General features: G+C 41.3%; 1 protein-coding gene across 2 annotated transcripts; it reads right to left on the bottom strand.

Annotated features, from left to right (window-relative positions):
* Positions 1-344: 344 nt before the first annotated feature.
* Positions 345-15,739, bottom strand: plcb2 (phospholipase C, beta 2). Of its 2 annotated transcripts, XM_052085457.1 has the most exons (32): positions 15,610-15,739; positions 15,039-15,116; positions 14,400-14,468; positions 13,108-13,248; positions 12,687-12,766; positions 12,545-12,598; positions 12,388-12,463; positions 12,209-12,309; positions 11,551-11,711; positions 11,316-11,462; positions 11,077-11,234; positions 10,044-10,126; positions 9,789-9,873; positions 8,859-9,069; positions 8,682-8,764; positions 8,483-8,579; positions 8,281-8,365; positions 8,036-8,160; positions 7,668-7,819; positions 6,933-7,097; positions 6,729-6,828; positions 6,470-6,574; positions 6,281-6,345; positions 5,421-5,499; positions 4,955-5,338; positions 4,654-4,834; positions 3,855-3,996; positions 3,429-3,493; positions 2,877-2,924; positions 2,694-2,751; positions 1,568-1,651; positions 345-929 (listed from the first exon to the last, which is right to left on the bottom strand). In XM_052085457.1, exons 1-32 carry the CDS (start codon positions 15,691-15,693, stop codon positions 759-761), a joined length of 3,717 nt encoding a protein of 1,238 aa, XP_051941417.1. In that variant the 5' UTR covers positions 15,694-15,739; the 3' UTR covers positions 345-758. The 2 variants fall into 2 exon arrangements, with proteins under 2 accessions (XP_051941417.1, XP_051941416.1); XM_052085456.1 differs by lacking the exons at positions 13,108-13,248; positions 14,400-14,468; positions 15,039-15,116; positions 15,610-15,739 and having other exon boundaries at positions 346-929; positions 12,545-12,588; positions 12,687-12,881.
* Between the last annotated feature and the right edge of the window lie 867 nt (positions 15,740-16,606).

Genomic DNA, 16,606 nt, shown 5'->3' with positions numbered 1-16,606 from the left:
ATTCCACAACTGGACGTATTGTTCCAAATTATAGGGCAAATTTGCTCAGATGTAACGTTGGGCTGAAAGTATACGGACTTGCCAGACTTTTCTTCAATTCCTTTCTTTAAACCAACAGTCCCACGTGGAGGAGTCAAAAAGGTACAAGTGGTTTATGAAGCAAATTTGAGGCCTCATTTCCCCCTCATGAGCCACAGGTGCTTCTACTGGTTCAGCACAGTGGAAGCACCTAATTGCGCACAGCTACTCAGTTCCGCGGCCCTGCTGTTTAAACATCTTATTGTGTTTAAACATCTTATTGTGCCGGTGAAATTAATGAGCTGATGCTGATTCAATGGGACATCACCTGACTATGTGTTGAATGTGCATAAGTCTAACCTGACGTGATCCCGACCCAGACCTTATCTTAATGCAAGTACACATTTATTCTTGTAAAATTCAAATGTCCACTTTATTTGCATAATATTCCTCCATGAATTTTCTCTACCACCGTTCGGGGTTGCAGGCAGCTTGAAGGCAGATGACACCCACCACCGTTGACTCTATTATTTGAATATTGATGTTATGCTTGGAACTCGGTGACCTAATTGTCATAGTATCATATTTTCTCTTCAATTTCTTCATACAGTATTCCTTCATATATACATACCATATGTCTCACACATAAAATTACACTCCATCGTAAAAGTGAAGACATCCGTCTGAGCTCTTGTGATTGAAAGTCCTTAAGGACCAGGATTCAGGAAGTAAGAGTACCTCTAGCCTAGAAAGACATCTCCGTAGATGTTTGACCCTTCTGCTTTATTGTTGGCTGCCTTGTCGATAAGTTCGGGGAAGTGGGCACTCACGCAGGCGTTAACAGCCTCCATCACCTCTGGTGGAAGAGACCTCATTTTGTTTTCGTGCTCCTTCAAGGCCTCCTGATTAAGCTACAGACACACAGATAGAGAAGAAGGGAGCTCAATTTCTCAGTCTGGTCTGCACATTCACTTCAAATTTGATGCGAAACCTCCTCAGCTCGAGTAAACCAAAACAGACGGCTTGCACTGAACCAATGACGCTGCTGAAAAATCAACCATGACTAAAATGAAAGGACAAGTTTGCAGACTGACACGGAAAAGCCATGAGGAATACTGGTTGTTGTTTTTTACAGTGCTGTTCATCGACTTATTCTTATTTGAATCATTCCCTCAATTTCAAAAACAAAAGTCCTGGTGAGAAGAGCTCTCCATCTGGCCATCGCACTGCCGTCGCTGTCTAAAACTATCCAACACTTATTGTTTTTCCTACTCGGAATTTCACAATTCAAAACAAAATGCCGACATCCTTTTGAGCTGAGGAATTGAGTCATTCAAACAAAATGTGTCATATAGCAACACGCTGATGACGGATCATCGGTGTTATCGATAAGCAAGTCGGTACCGGAAATATACATTTGTGTACCAATTTCACAGCGGGAGGAGAAAAAGAATTTCAGATGCACATTTTTTTTTCGTGAAAGAAAATACGAAAGGTGGTGACGCATGCAGCAACATGCAAAGGTTACGAAAAGAAGGTCAGTTTGTACCTGATTAGTGAGAGCCTTGATCTCCTCTAGCGTGGCCGCCTGTTTCACCATCAGAGTCTCTTGCTGCGTGCTGTACTCACAAGACTGTAACACAACATTAAAAAAAAAACATTTCTTTTTAAAACGTGATCGCCTGGTGGCTCCCTGTTGTCTCCCACTTAAGCTGGGCGTATGTGTGTGTCTACCCGTGAGAGAAATGCGCCCTTGGGAGAAAACCTGAGCATCAGGATAAATACATTTAAGTCATAGCAGGTCATACTTCTGCAGTTTATTTACGCTAATTGCGCACAGCTAGTCAGTACCGCGGCCCTGCTGTTTAAACATCTTATTGTGCCGGTGAAATTAATAAGCTGATGCTGATTCAATGGGACAAAATGAACTGCTCAGCGACCTTAACAAATAGAGGTGAGGACGGTTGGAGTGGACGGGGAAGCGTGTAGTTAAGTTTAACCCAAATGCTACATGTCTGAATCTTGATGAGCCAAGGGAGGAGAGCCATGAGGGCTGAGTCATAGGCCACACGTGGATGAAACATCCTCCAGTAAACAGCCTCTGAGTAATGGGCCGGCCAGGCGTTATGCTCAGAAAGACTGCCTGTGCATACGCACTATACCTGTATTGATGAACAACCCTCTTTGGAGTATGTTTGCAGATGTGTGTGTGTGTGTGTGTGTGCGCGTGTGTGTGTGTGTGTGTGAGGATGACATAAAGAGAGTGATTTTTTTTTTCTTCGTCAAATCACAAGACTATCTGCCTCGTCGTTACCATAGTTACTCTGATACGTGTTAGATGAAGATGAGTCAGCTGTCACATTAACCCTGCAGACACACTCACGTCCGTGGGGCATAAAGCATGATCCCTATTTCTTTAAAAGGGTGAATGGTAAATAGAAGGAGGGTCGGTGGTCGATTGGTTAGCGCGTCGACCTCACAGTGCAGAGATAAAGGGTTCAATTCCAGCTCCGGCCTCCCTGTGTGGAGTTTGCATGTTCTCCTCGGGCCTGTGTGGGTTTTCTCCGGGTACTCAGGTTTCCTTCCAAAACCATGCATGGTTTTTGGAAGGTGTCCTGAGGCACACATGCGATTGAAGTTTTATTTTTCTCGTCAAAGAATTTTCAATGACTTACCACGCGTTCAGATTCATCAGGCTCATCCAACAGTTCTTGACTTGTTGCTTTTTTCAGCCTGAGAAGACAATTATGGTCAATATTTAAATGTGCACCTTATCACTTGTTCTCCCAAATCTATTTCTCTTTAAGACAAGTGCTGAGTAGTTCTTTTTTTGTTTTTTTAAAGGTTCAAAAACTCACTTGGCTTTATGTGGGAAAGATTTTGTCTTCTTCTTGTCTTTGATTTCACTGCAAACAAGCCAAGATGAGAAAGGATCATTGTCTGATTATATTTGTTCAAATAAAAAAAAAATCACCCAATAAACAACCTTTTGCCTTTCAACCACTGCTGCACAGCTGTGAGCGGCAGCCGTGACCTTTTCTTTCGAGTGAAACGAGAGCCTCTGTGTGTCGTTATAGTGTCAATGTGGAACGCGAGAAGAACGCAGCTCAACACTGCTGTTTAAACACCCTCTAGATAATAGTTATCCTGCGATAACCATATGCCATCTGGGGACTCGGGACACACACGCGGGCACAAAATACACACACGCACGCGCGTTGCCACCAACTGGCTAAAGTAGGTTCAAGGAACCACACAGCGATTCATTCATTATTCGAGGTTTTCTCATTACAAGATGTCACCTCACGTTGCCTCTACCTCACACATGAACACCGCAGGGAGTCTATAATCCCAACACACGGATTAAATAAACTCAGCGTGTCCCGAGGGTATTGTCAGTGAGAACGCACCTTTCCAAGGTCTTCAATTCAATGCTGTGTCTTTCACTGGCCATCTCCATCAGTTTAGCCAGTCTCTGCCACATCACAACAAGAATTTGACATCATCTCAGCGAAGATACGAACAATGTGCACCGTGAGGTATACCCGCACACATCTAATGAGCTGCACTGCACTGATAACATGATAGGCTGTCCACTGTAGTAACCGCTTTCCCTGAAAGGGTTAAATATATATTTTTTTCATATTATCTGTTTCCTTGCTGTCTCTTGTAACTTTTTTGATACATTTCAGGTCTACTCAAGTCAATCAGTAGCCCTGAAATGTACAATGAGGTACAGTAAATTCAAATTTAAAAAGAGTACCAATTACCATAATTGAACTTCAGTTTTACAGTTTTAGTTTCACTTGTATAGAGTGTATGAGTTCAAAACAAACCTCCGTGGCACACTGCTCTTTCTTCCTCCTCAGCTGATCACACTGTTCCATCCACAGAGCGCGCAGCTCGGCCTGCAGCTTTTGCTTGTGCTCCTGCACTGTTGTGGGGCAACAGTCCGACATGCCTTCTCCAATCAAGGACCTGCCGCACAATGGGAAGAGAATTGAACACATCTCCATCAGTCACCGCAACAGAATTGCTCATTCAACCCTGCGCTTTAGAAAAATCATTGTTCACTTCACATTTCACTCATTTGTATCTCTACATTCTCTATTTTGGTTGAGTTAGAAAATTCCGTCAACTGAGAAATATCGGCCAATCTCCAAGTGATACAGTTTGATCAAAGTGTTGTCTCATATAATTGCGATTTACTATTCATATATTTACCTAATCACAATTTTTTTAAATCCATTCATTGTTGGTTTTGTGCTCAGGCCAAAGTTGAGTCTGATGTAAAAGTATTTCTTTGGTGCCATCTGGGTTTCAAGAAACTATGTTGAAATGAGGTGAGGAGCTTCATTTTGTCAGGCCATAACATATATAATTGAATAGTAATGCCTTTCCAGCCTCTTGTGGCATCTGTAGGCAATTATGAACCTTTTTGGCGAGTGTCAATTGCTTGTGTATTTTCACTATTCGCGTCAGGGCTCAGTTCTTATCCTCCGTTAATAGCAGGCGAACATCATTTATTCCAAAGAACAAAACAACTGTTGGAGCTATGCTGTCGAATTCCAAAACAAGGTGGAAAGTGACTGAAATGGCCTTTTGAGAAAAGCAATGCAAAACAAATCGCCTCACTCTTTTTTCTTCAAGGCCTTCTTCTTGCAGGCCTTGAAAGCGTCGGAATATTTCTGGCTCAGGTCTTCTGTTTTTCTCTGATACTTCTTTTCCACTTCTCTCATCTCTTTCTCTTGACGCTTGATAACCTTCAGGTAGCTCTTGTGCTGTGTCAGTTCTGCAGTTGTCACGGTGGGTGTTTCTAACAGTGAAAGCAGGCATCGTTTTTATTGTCAGCAGTGGACGCCATAGTTTTAGAAGAAATTAACACATCATTTGAGCTGTATTCTCTTCCGTTCACTTCAACTGCGTTGCCACTTACCTTTACCACAAGCGTCAGACAATTGATCTGACACCACACATTCCGGTGAAGCACTTAATGGACCGGGCTCTTCTTGAACGTCCTCCTCGACTTGTTCATCATTTGAGATTAGCTCAGAATGTATCGAGTCACTGCTCGACTCCTCTACGTCTTTGGTGATCGTCTCAGGCTGGATGACATCCTCTTCAGAGAGAATCGCTTCACCAGAAAGTGTCTCGGTTATGAAACTTCCAAATTCGGCATCCAGAGGAAGGTCTTCAGGTTGCAGAGTGTCTGGCGTGCTCTCTTCTTCAGCTTCGTCTTCACTCGCTGCAGGTGACGCACTGTGGGATGGCGTTTCACTGACCTCAAGTGTGAGTGGATTTGGCTCAGAAGGAACCTCCTCTGGGAGGCACAGCAGTGATCAGATATCTTCTTTAAACTAAATAAATAAAATGAAGACATGTATTTTTACAAGGAGCATTACCTGTTGGTTCCTTCACCTTTGTCACTTCGGTTTGAGGCACAAAAGGCAGCTCATAAGGAGAAATGTAGTCTGAGGATGACTGCATGGGCACAAAAAGGGAGGTCACCGAAGCTCACAACTTGTAAGAGGGGCAGACATGCCAATCAACAGTTGACTGGCTGCCTTTCGATTAATTAATTGATCAAAATGATGAAAAAAAAATATCAACAAACGGTCCAGAGTGTGTAGCAGACTCAAAATGATATTGCTTTTTTTGTAATCCCAGGATTTTGAAACGATCGTTTATGTGTATACAGCCATGCCGTTTTTGTTTCTCCAAGACATACAATGACTAAATGTCAAAAAATATTTTAAATTTCAAGGCCGTGGTGATCTGGTTTTAGTTGAGAAGTGTAGACAGTCAAATGTGATGTATAGTACAATAATGTGGAGGACAGGGACCAGGCTGGCCATTGAATAACAAAAACTTGTGTAAAATTGACACCCACTGAAATGCATAGAAAAAAAATAAACAATATGCATTTTCCATTAAAAACAATGAGAAATAAGTGTAAACAACAGAACCTCGTGCCTCACAAAAAAAATAAAAGAAAATAACTTTTCAGAGATCAATTTACCCATACCTCAAGTCCCCTTGCAAGGAAGGCAGCACTGCAATTAACACATTGGGTAGCCAATAGCAAGCACGACGAATACAGTGTATGTCAAATTCAAAAGACATGACATCACGGTGCATCAGCACGACCCGACAAATGCAACATTAAAGTCACATGTGTCACCAAATCCTTTGAAATTTGAACAGGTGCATGAAATGGCCTATGTTCCAAATTCTTTACCTCATATGTTGAATATTTATGTACCTCTTTTGGGGTCCGCGTCGTCTTCTCTGCACCTTTCGTTGGGTTGAATAAGGCATCCGTGAAATCTGAGAAATAAACATCATTATTTATCTGGGGAAAAAAGAGCTTTCATTGAATATAACCAAACGCCATCTGGTGTCAATGTAATCAATTTAATTTCAAAGCCACAGAGCAAGAAAAAAAAAGCACCTGCAAAAGCAGCGGGGATGTAGTCCTTGACCTCAATGTACACGAAGAGTGCAGGCAGAGTGAGCGGCACGTTGCTTTCATTGTGCAGGCAGATGTGATGGTAACCTGCAGGCACCACAAACTTCCATGAAAACAAAGCTACGGTACTCAACTGATTAACAAATTGGCAAAAATCCGGTGGCCTTGAACACCCTGCTTCTGTTTTGGGCAAATTTACATTAGAATAGAGATTAAGTTGTCATGTTTACATTAGACTGACCGGATTGAATGGCTTCAAGGGGAATGATTCTATGTCCAAGGAATTTGCCATTTTCCTCATGGACTGCTATTCTCAAAGAGGCCATTTCTGGGAGGAGAATCTATCAACAATCATAGTGAATGATCAAATTGCAGCAATGCAAAAGTCACAATACATCAACACGCCTCTCTAATTTAAGAACGTGTGAGGTGAACTGGCACGCACCTTTTCAAACACAAAAGGATCCTCGTTCCAAACTGGGTTAATAGAGTTAGGGGTGATGGACCACTTTGTACGGTATTTCTTCTTGGGGTCTCCTGGCAGCCCGATGATCTCCACCTCAACTCCAGTTTTTACACTCTTGTCAGACAAAAACTGTCCTGAATAGATCTGGTGAGGAGATACTGTATATCAGGGGGGGGGGGGGGGGGGGGGTTCTATGACAGACACATTCAGGGACCATTCAAATGCAGTTTGACACAAGGCCAATTGTTTGAACTATTTGTTTGTTGCTAAGCAAGACTGCCGTAAAACTACATAACCGAAAATGTCCTACAAAACACGAACAAACAAGAACGTCATTTTGTGGAATAAATTGGATTTGTCCTTCTTTTCTCTTTGTGACAAGACAAAATTATTCAGCCTGCTCCAGAATAAAAATTGGTACGTCCGTTTGACTTTGCATGTCATTGAGTTACAGCTTGTGGTTTTATGGTGCATTTTAATTGGTCGTCTTTTAAGTTGCCAGACGTTATCTGGCTGTTATCATACTTAGATACGTGTCCATCCATGATTATATAAATTTGAATAAAGGGCAATCGCTGTTGCCTCATTCTCATCAGAGAAAACACTCCTCATTCATCAGAAATGTGCTTGAAACTACGTAGCTTGTTTTTATTCGATTTGCAACAGACCTCGAGGCAATCCTAGCCGAGTTTGAGCAAGAGCCTGTAAACCTGCCTTAATGGTCAGTGTGACTGCCACGACTGTGTCAACCCTGTCGCAGAAAGGATTAAATGTCTTGTCTCCGCGCCGCAGCACGTCGTGTTTGAGAAGGTAGCCTGTCCTTCCGTTGAATTCAAACAGAGCCATGTTCAGCTGCATGGGAAAGTCTGAAAAGACACACACAGAACCTCTTGATGCATCGCTCTTGGCACCAAGAGCTGTTTGGCTAGCAGAGCACAGACGAGTGTTGAGACGGTGCAACACTGACCTGTTGTGGTGGGAGACAAGAAATTCTGGCAGCTAAACTAGGATTGTTTTATTTTTCTTCCCCCCTTTTTCGGACAAAATTAGAGTCGTATGTCACTGAGATGGCTTTTTGTTACCCATTGTCTGATAGTTGAGCGCCACCATCTGGCAGCCAACGTTCCAAAAGGGCTGCGGGTTGAAATTTGATGAGTCCATTCTTGTTCCTTTCGGGTAAATCCTGCTCATCTGCCTTTTATTATATCTGAGAAGTGATGAGTGTTAAGGAGTAACGCAGTTTGTTTCCTAATTAATTTGTGTGATTTAATATTAAAGCCACACAGATTTTGTGTTACGGTGCATCTTTTGCCACATGAAAAGATACTCAACAAAGTCAACGGCAGTCTTGGCTATCATAGCTTCCCCTTTGGTCTCCACAAAAGATGAGATGACATAACTCTTGTTCTTTTCTGAGGAGTGGTGAGCAAAATGCCAATACAAGAAATGTGTTTAACAGTTGTTGTTGTTTTTAACAGTGCACAAAACATATCCTAGAATCAATTTTCCTTCAAGAAGCGAAGACGTACTTCTGGCATTGTCAAAAGAGATGAATTTGTTCGGCTGGATGTAGTTGACCAATGATGACATTGCTTCGTATGCTGTGACTTCCTGTCCAGCTGTGCCCTATGACAGATTGACAGGAAATTAAACAGATGTTTTCCGGCAGGATGAGGATGATACATCTCCAGAGAAAAAAGGCTTGGTCCTGGGATCAACATTCCCTACCTCATCACAGGTCTTCATTTTTTCCTCATCCTGCTCCTCTGTGTCCTCATGGTCCTCATTGTCTTCCACAGCCATATCCCCATCTGATCAAACATCATAATAATTGTCAGGTTAAATCCAAGCAAACCAATTTGTGGTAAGGGATTTGAGTGATTTAGTGGGATCAGTCTTGTTCACCCTGGTTCTCCAGATTATTTGATTGGACAGGATCTTCGAAAAATGAGTCCGTGTTTTGTGCAGGTGAAGCATCAGTTGTCATCTGGTTACTGGCTCCTGTGCTGCTCTTCTTGGTTGTCTGGTCTGTGTTCACGTGGCATCCCTTCTTGTTTTTGATCAATATCTTGCCCATCAGCTCAGATGGACTTGGGATCTGCTGTCCTGGCTTAAGCTTATTGTTTGATGCAAAGAGTAAGGACACGATACAAGAGGAATTCGATATCAGTGGCTCATACGGAACCAACATTTTTGAGCGGGTTTAAACACGAGCAAAATCATTGACCTACATTTTCAATCTAAATTCCAAAATGTGCTCTCTCAAACCGTATTAGTACATTTTTTAGCAGTCTGTGCTCTTCATTTTGTCGCGGTTCTCTTGGCTGCACTGCTTTCAATTCTGTATGCAATTTTTCTTTTTTTCCCCACTGTGCTGCCATTCTACTCAAACTTTTTAAAATTCTTAGTGCTTGCCGAAGTAACTTGAACTATACAGTATTAGCAATAGGACTGTTTTCTTTAATCAATCAGATTTCAAATCTGTCCTCACAAAGTCAGTAAACTGGTCGTTGGTGACACCCTTATTAGTAGATTCAAACAAAATTCGGCACAGCCAACTTCCACAAGCAACACATTTGTAGCGAGCTTTATATATGAATATTATAAGTATAGAATATTTTATTTCTTTTTGGATGATTTTGGCATGTTCTTTGATAATTATTGATTATGATGATGCACATGGCACAGATTAAATTGGCTAAGTCCCCACTGAAGGCTTGAGGTAGAAAATGCATGGCCCGCCACTGGGCAAAGGTGACGTCCAACTAATGCACTGCCATAAAAATAATGTTAAAGTGAAATACAACTGCTGTGGTGCCGCAGTGGAGCACTTACAGGGTATTTGTCCAGAGGCTCTGTCAGCAGGGCATTACCAAATATGGTTTTGCAGTAGTTAGCCATCTTCTCCTGTTGCTTCACTCTAAAACGAAGCACAAAAATGATGCACCGCTGTCTGCTTTTCTAAACACACATTCTCTCAGTCAAAATCTTCAGACGGTCGCATTTTTTCATGCTGGATCATTAGATAAAGACTACAACCCATTTAGGACTACTATGTAGTATGAGCTCACGGGAAAAAAAACCTCTTACGAGTCAACGTGGTTCTCGAAGGAAAGGATAACGGGATACTGTGAGGTCTTGAAGGCGCTCTCAGCAATGGCTTCAATCACATCCTGTTGAGCATCACAAAAAGTATTGTCCTTTTTTATTTTTTATTTAGGCTTGATTGAGGTAGACCAAGAGTGGGGTTGAAATGAAAACACAAACTCAATAACACAAACACATGAGATGAGTGCTCATAAGGATTACCGGTATTTGAAAGTTTGAAAGCAAGCATGAGGGTGGCTCTGCCTAAACTGGACAGATGTGCTTAACTGAAACGTTGGGTCTGACAAGATGCTGCCCTTAAATGGAAGTGTTGATACCACGGGCACGATGGGGGGGTGCTTTCCTGTGTGTTTTTCTGTTCTGCTGTTTACTGTCTTTTGCTGCACTGGAATAGATGGAACACGAATAGATGACCTTGATGGTTTTCATTCATTCATTTCTTATTTTGGCATCATGGTGCTACGACCATTACGATCGCCATTGTAAAATAAACAATTGTTCAAAAGGTTTAATTGTAACTGTTGTAATTTCTGCAGTAAAAAAGTAGAGCCACGAAGACTTTTATTGACCTTTACATCACATTCATCGGAATTTGACTCTTAATAGTGAAGGAAAACTAATTTGTTTCAAGAAAATGGAACAACTTGTACAATGGAAGAATAACATTGTACCAGAGATTAGACTTCAAATCAAGTCAAAAATTTTCCTTGCAGTAATACTGTGTGTTCGATCTGCCCCCACTCGTGTAAACATGATATAGTGATTAATATTGCATTTTTCGATTTGTGGACGTGCTCAGTTTGCGAACATCACATCTCACTTGTTTTCTAGGTTTGGTCATGTGACTCGAACAAGCTGAGCTTGTGTCAATACGGGACAAAATGGCAGCCCCTCTCTCCCCTGAGATGTACATGGAGCCCTGAGTGTTTAAGATCCCCAAATTACCACAAAACTGACATAACATTTTAGTGATATATTTTGTTGCATAAATGGACACTATGCATAAGTCAAGTACCTTGAAAAGGATTTCAGTGGTCATGGTGAAGCCATGTGTAATGATGGGCTCTTCCTCCGGAGGTTTCCCCTTCCAGCAGTCAAGTTCCAGACAACGGCAGCCAGACAACAGACACTGGCGGTACATCTCCGGTGAGGAGATGCCGGAAAACTGACCAGCTGTGGAAGAGTAGTTGTGAGGATTAAATGTGTGTTACGGTATTTTTGTAGCTTCTTTTTAACAAGCAAAACATATGTGACCTGTCAGGTACGTGTTATGCGAGGACTTAATGAAGTAATGGGGTAGAGGCTGGGTCATGTCCTGACACTTGGCCAGCCTGTCCTGCATGACCACTGAAGTCTCAGGACCCACCAGGAAAGCCAAGAGAGCTTCCGGGGTAATGAGACCTGCAGATTAAAAAAAAAAAGTTAAAGAGGTCTAAGACATGAAAATACTTCCGCAAATTGTCCTAGTTAGTATTGTGAGGAACGTCACCTCTGTTACAGTTGGTGTTGCAGGGTTCATATTTTAACATCAACGCTTTTATTTGGTCCTGCCGTAGTCGTGGAAAAAGCTCCTCATTGAGTCGGGAGTCCCTCTGCTTCTCGTTGAGAAACTTGGTGAAGTTCTCTTTAGTCATGGTGGGTTTGTTGGAACTGGAGGGCAAAGTCGGGAACCAAAAATTCCTCAAATACTGCATAACACATTCGTCGACTTTCAGCCATGTAAAACTTTCTGTTATTTAAAGTAACTTCACTACAGGATGAGGATATCCGTTTTCTATACTGTAACTCCCATTCTGTCATAAATGGAAGGAGCCTAATCTTGCTGACTTTGAGTAAAGACAATACCATACAATTGTAGCCAGTCACTCATGGGGAAAATATCGAGAGAGACAAACTATCAAACTCATATTCACACCAATAGTGTGGGAAATGGTTGGCATACTGCAGTTACAAGCTAAATGATAGCTAAACCTAGCAACTGTCTCCTGTAAAATCAATGACACGTGCGATAATGTACAATATCTTACGAATGTAATGACAAAAATATAGAAGCACCAGTGGAAGAATAACTTTCTCTTAAAATAATACAACGTTAAAATGTTACTAGAATCAAAGAAACAATATAGTATCGTTTTGGTCTCACTCACTAAGTAGTGAAGATTTCATAGATTTCCGGGCGAGGACAGAGATGAGCCAAGAAGGCCTTGAAAGCTGATTCAGTGAAAACGTCAGGCTTCATACTGTCGTACTGTAACATATGATATTCACATTACATGTCATCGCTCTCGATAGATTGTCAATAGTGAGCAAGTTGGAAAATGGCTACCTTTCCTTTTGGGAGTTGGGCTGAAGCCAGCGCGCTTTCCACTCGCTTCTTATCAGCGGGGAACATCTTGTAAATGCTGATAAACACACACAACCGATAAAAGCGACGTTACACTACACAGAATCGCCAAACACTGCAAGCGAGGGCGTTAGCCTACTTTTTCACCGGGATCTTGCCATCTTTGTTGGTCTGGAGACAAATCTGAACATAACTAAAGGATTAGACGTGATCACAAATTAAAACGGAATCTTGTGCGATTCACTCAGCACGATCGAAGCTCACCCAGGATTTCCACTCACATTTTGTCCAGGAAGACTTGTCTACAGGCGTTATTTCTTGAAGTATTGTAGGCGATGGCAAGAATGTCATTCGCCCAGTTCTGGTGCGCATTTAATCAGAAGGTTACCGGAGTTTTCAATCAATGTCTTACGAGCAACATTAAAAACATATGAAGAGATAGAAACCCGCCACAAGAGGGCAATGGCAAAATAGCAACCTCGTGAATGAGATGAGTGCACTGGGAGTTTGAACAAATAGCAATTGTGATTTCATTACTGTTGATAAAAGCCGGATATTGCATTCATAAAGTCTAATAAAGACCACAAATGGAGAAAGGGAAGCTTCATTGTTGTCACCGCAATGGATCAGCAACAATAACCCAACATTGTAAACGACTGGAGGAAGCAGACAGTGTCAATAAAGCCGCCTGTGCTTTATTACCTGTGTCACTTTATCCTTGGAGGCAAAGAAGTTATGGTAGGTCAGGTTGACGGTGTCAAGACCAGAGACAACAGTCAGTATTTTGGCCAAGTGGTTACTGTCTGGAAAATCGAGGTTAAACACGTTTCGGACCTTTGGGTGCTGTAGAGGTAGAAACAAAATGGCTTACGATCAGATGTGGTGGAGATAAAGGTGTACTTTACATTTTTTTCTCTCTCTGCATAAAAAACACTCCTCTTGATTTCAATATTCAATTTGGAAACAGACCAAAACATTAAGCATACGTACACATCTAAAACACACAGCTCAATCGGCAAATTTTCAACTTGTGTGAGGAACGCAGTGGTGAGCGGTTAGGGCTAGCAAGGCCTTCTGTGTTGTCTGAAACACTATCACAAGCACCACTATAAATTTGCAACCTGAATTCTCATCCTAAAGGTGGTCAGCAGTTAATTTTTTTTTACATTTCTACGACTGAAGATTTGATGACAAACATGACGCCATTGTGAGTGGATTATGTCAGTTTCCAATTGGAAAATATTTCCAATATTGGGGTAGGACTAGATAAGTTTTTTACTTCTTCCTACTCCCTTGAACATAATAACTGTATTGAATGAAGACTGATTTCTTTCTTTTTTACTATTTTATTTACCTTATTTTCTGTCAAATTATTACTTTATATGTTTTGTGTTCAGTAAACAAACCAAAATATTTGAAGGTTGTCCGGTGTCCTGTATAAATTGAAGTGATTGAACACCTGTGTGCACAATCATACCCAACATGCACATTTGCTTTGCAGGTCATGCAAAGAGGAAACATGCACGCGCGCACACACACACAATTTGGATGCTTGCGAAGAGGTTACATCATCTCCAAAGCCAACTTCTCAACATGAAGACGTGCTAGCGACGAGCAGCTCAGCCCCACGGCCCCCCCTCCCTAAGATTTCACCTCTCACTGAACCCTCTGAGAAAGATGAAGATGGCGGCTCACTGCGACGGACGACTGATGAATAGAAAGGAGCTGTGATCCCAAACCATTTTCTCTTGATCAAGAAAGAAAAAGATGGTGACGCTCTCATCTCACGAAACGATGATTCAGCGTGAGCTGTGTGTTTAATTTTGATGTGGGTGCACCTGTGTCTACTGAATAAGGGCTGGGTTCATGCGGCCATTGCCATATTTGCAATGCAAATATGTTTTTCATACTAATGGGGCTCAAAAGATTGATTTGCATCCCTGCAGATATTCTTACAAACTCAGTTGATGGATTTTCTAGTAAATAATACTTACTTTTGGAAGTTTCGCATATTTTCCTGTTCTGGTATCTCTGATGGTAGCAACATCCAAGAGCGTTGTCTCCTAGAAACAAGAAGCAGACAGTCATCTCCATCACGGGATTCAGGACGTAGGCGCAAGTCCAAATATGGACAAAAACTGGAGGGGGGAAAAAAACTTGACTTTGATTAGTAAACAATATTTTGGATGCACGATGAATGCTTTATCATTTACAATTGGATTGCACTGCTTTTTTTGTTGTTGTTGTTTTTTTTTAAACACGTAACAGTGCCAGTGTGGGTGAGACATGAGTGCATTTCATGTCAGCTTCATTGGATTTTTCTGGATTTATGTGGTGTAAAACAAAAGTTGCCTCATTTTGAGAAATAACAAGAGAGAGAGCAGCAAAGACAAATCGTCCTCTCTTGCGAGTACATCGCAGTTGAGCTGCAAAATGCAGCAGGATGGCGGGCCCGAATCAGCGCCAATCAATAACCTCCACAAAACAGCTGGCACAGAAAGAGGCAGTGCAGCTCTCAGCTTTCTCGTGGTTCTCATGGAGCCACCACCACTTCCACATGATAAGTGTTGCCTGACGGATGCCAACACACAACTTAGCTTGTGCAATGAATGGCCTCTACAGTAATGTATTACCTTGCTTTGATTCGTCCAGTAGAGGTAAAAGCCTTTCACGTCAATCTTCATGGTGACAGGGACAGTCTTGGTCGAGTCCTTGTTGGAGACGCGTTTTTGATAGAAGAACAACTTGATTTCAGTGTAATCATTTTAGCACTTTGGGGACCATATTTGGTCATTTAGATGAACCAGGAAGCATCCTGGGGTCTGATAACAATGTGACAAAATGTAACATGCTAATTAAATGAAACAATTCAATATGAAAATGTCTCTAAAATGCAATTGTATCATTGTACCTTTGTAGGATGGTTGACAATTAACATAGAAGCAACCAATTCATCTAAAATTGTGCACCAGATTACACTTGAAGTAATTTTCCCCCCTGACTGATTTATAAAAATTGAACGATAATAACGTTTTTAAAAAGTAGATATTCAGTCACCTTTTAAAATTACATGATCTTGATCATTCTTCTATATATGCAGCAAATGTAAATGTTAGTAAAGTTTAAAAAAAACACTTAATGTATCAAAGAAAGAGTATTTCAAGTTTAACACAAAAGTGCATTTCTGTTTAAATATTTACTCACCTCTGACCACTTGGTAAATCTTTCTCCTTTAACCATGTAATCTTTGATCACAGGGGAATCCAGAAAGTATCTTTTCTTATTCATCGTCTTCTTTTCGTGACTTTGTAGTTCACTGTTGTTAAGACTGTAACGTATATGTTTAAACACTTTACTCCTCTCCGCTGACTCACTCACTTGGAAAGAAGCCGTGAAGTGAAGTGGAGTCGTTGGACACGGAGAACCTACACGAGGATGTGCCCAAAGGAATATGAATTGCAAATGAAGTGAACATAACTCAAAGGATGATGTCTGTACACTTAGGTTCGGAGCCCAATTCATTCTTCATCATCCTTGATACCATTCTGCACCTTTATTGCAACTCAGTATGGTAGCTAACCAGTTCTCTGTGCAATTTTCGATTTAGTCCTGCACTGTAAAAAACAACAACAACACAGTTTGTATTTTGGGGAGCTAAACAGTAAGTCATTTTATGTTGGGATAACTCAAATGTACATTGAAGACATTCACGACAACAATGTTAGTTCTCACAACAAAGTAGGCAAGTTGTTTGCTCTAATAAAGTGTGCGGAGTTGTTTTTCCTTAAATCTTTAACTTGGAGGAATTTTCTGTCATGCATCAAAACGATTGACGCATGACAGAAATTGTATTTGATCGTTTATGAAGGGAAATCAAGTAAAAAATGTTCACTAACATAATACGTTCAATGAGCCCCCCACTAGTCTAAACACAGTTTTCTGATTAATATAACACTTGTGGAACATGAATTAAACAGAAAAACAACCCACTTTTATCTATTTCCTAGGGCGGCCATTTTGCCCCTTACTGTCATCTGAAAATGACATCACAATGTGCAAGGGCTCAGGTAACAACCAATCACGGATGTTCATAAGCTGAACCGTGAGCAAATGTGATGTCCACAGGAAGTGACAAAATGGCCGACCCCCCTGAGTTGGATTGTAGACCCTGAGGTGGATTATACTGCTTTATTCACAAACG

This window comes from Hippocampus zosterae, chromosome 14 (genome assembly GCF_025434085.1).
Source record: "Hippocampus zosterae strain Florida chromosome 14, ASM2543408v3, whole genome shotgun sequence".
Taxonomy (NCBI): Eukaryota; Metazoa; Chordata; class Actinopteri; order Syngnathiformes; family Syngnathidae; genus Hippocampus; species Hippocampus zosterae.
This window is presented reverse-complemented; position numbering and strand designations above follow the sequence as displayed.

What these genes read in the sequence shown, in the direction of transcription:
- plcb2 (XM_052085457.1), bottom strand. Translation starts at nt 15,693, where the DNA reads ATGAATAAGAAAAGATACTTTCTGGATTCCCCTGTGATCAAAGATTAC. An exon ending in GAATTGAAGACCTTGGAAAG is followed by an intron (nt 2,925 to 3,428) that starts GTGCGTTCTCAC and finishes GCTTGTTTGCAG; the next exon opens with TGAAATCAAAGACAAGAAGA. An exon ending in CTGATGAATCTGAACGCGTG is followed by an intron (nt 1,652 to 2,693) that starts GTAAGTCATTGA and finishes GTTGTGTTACAG; the next exon opens with TCTTGTGAGTACAGCACGCA.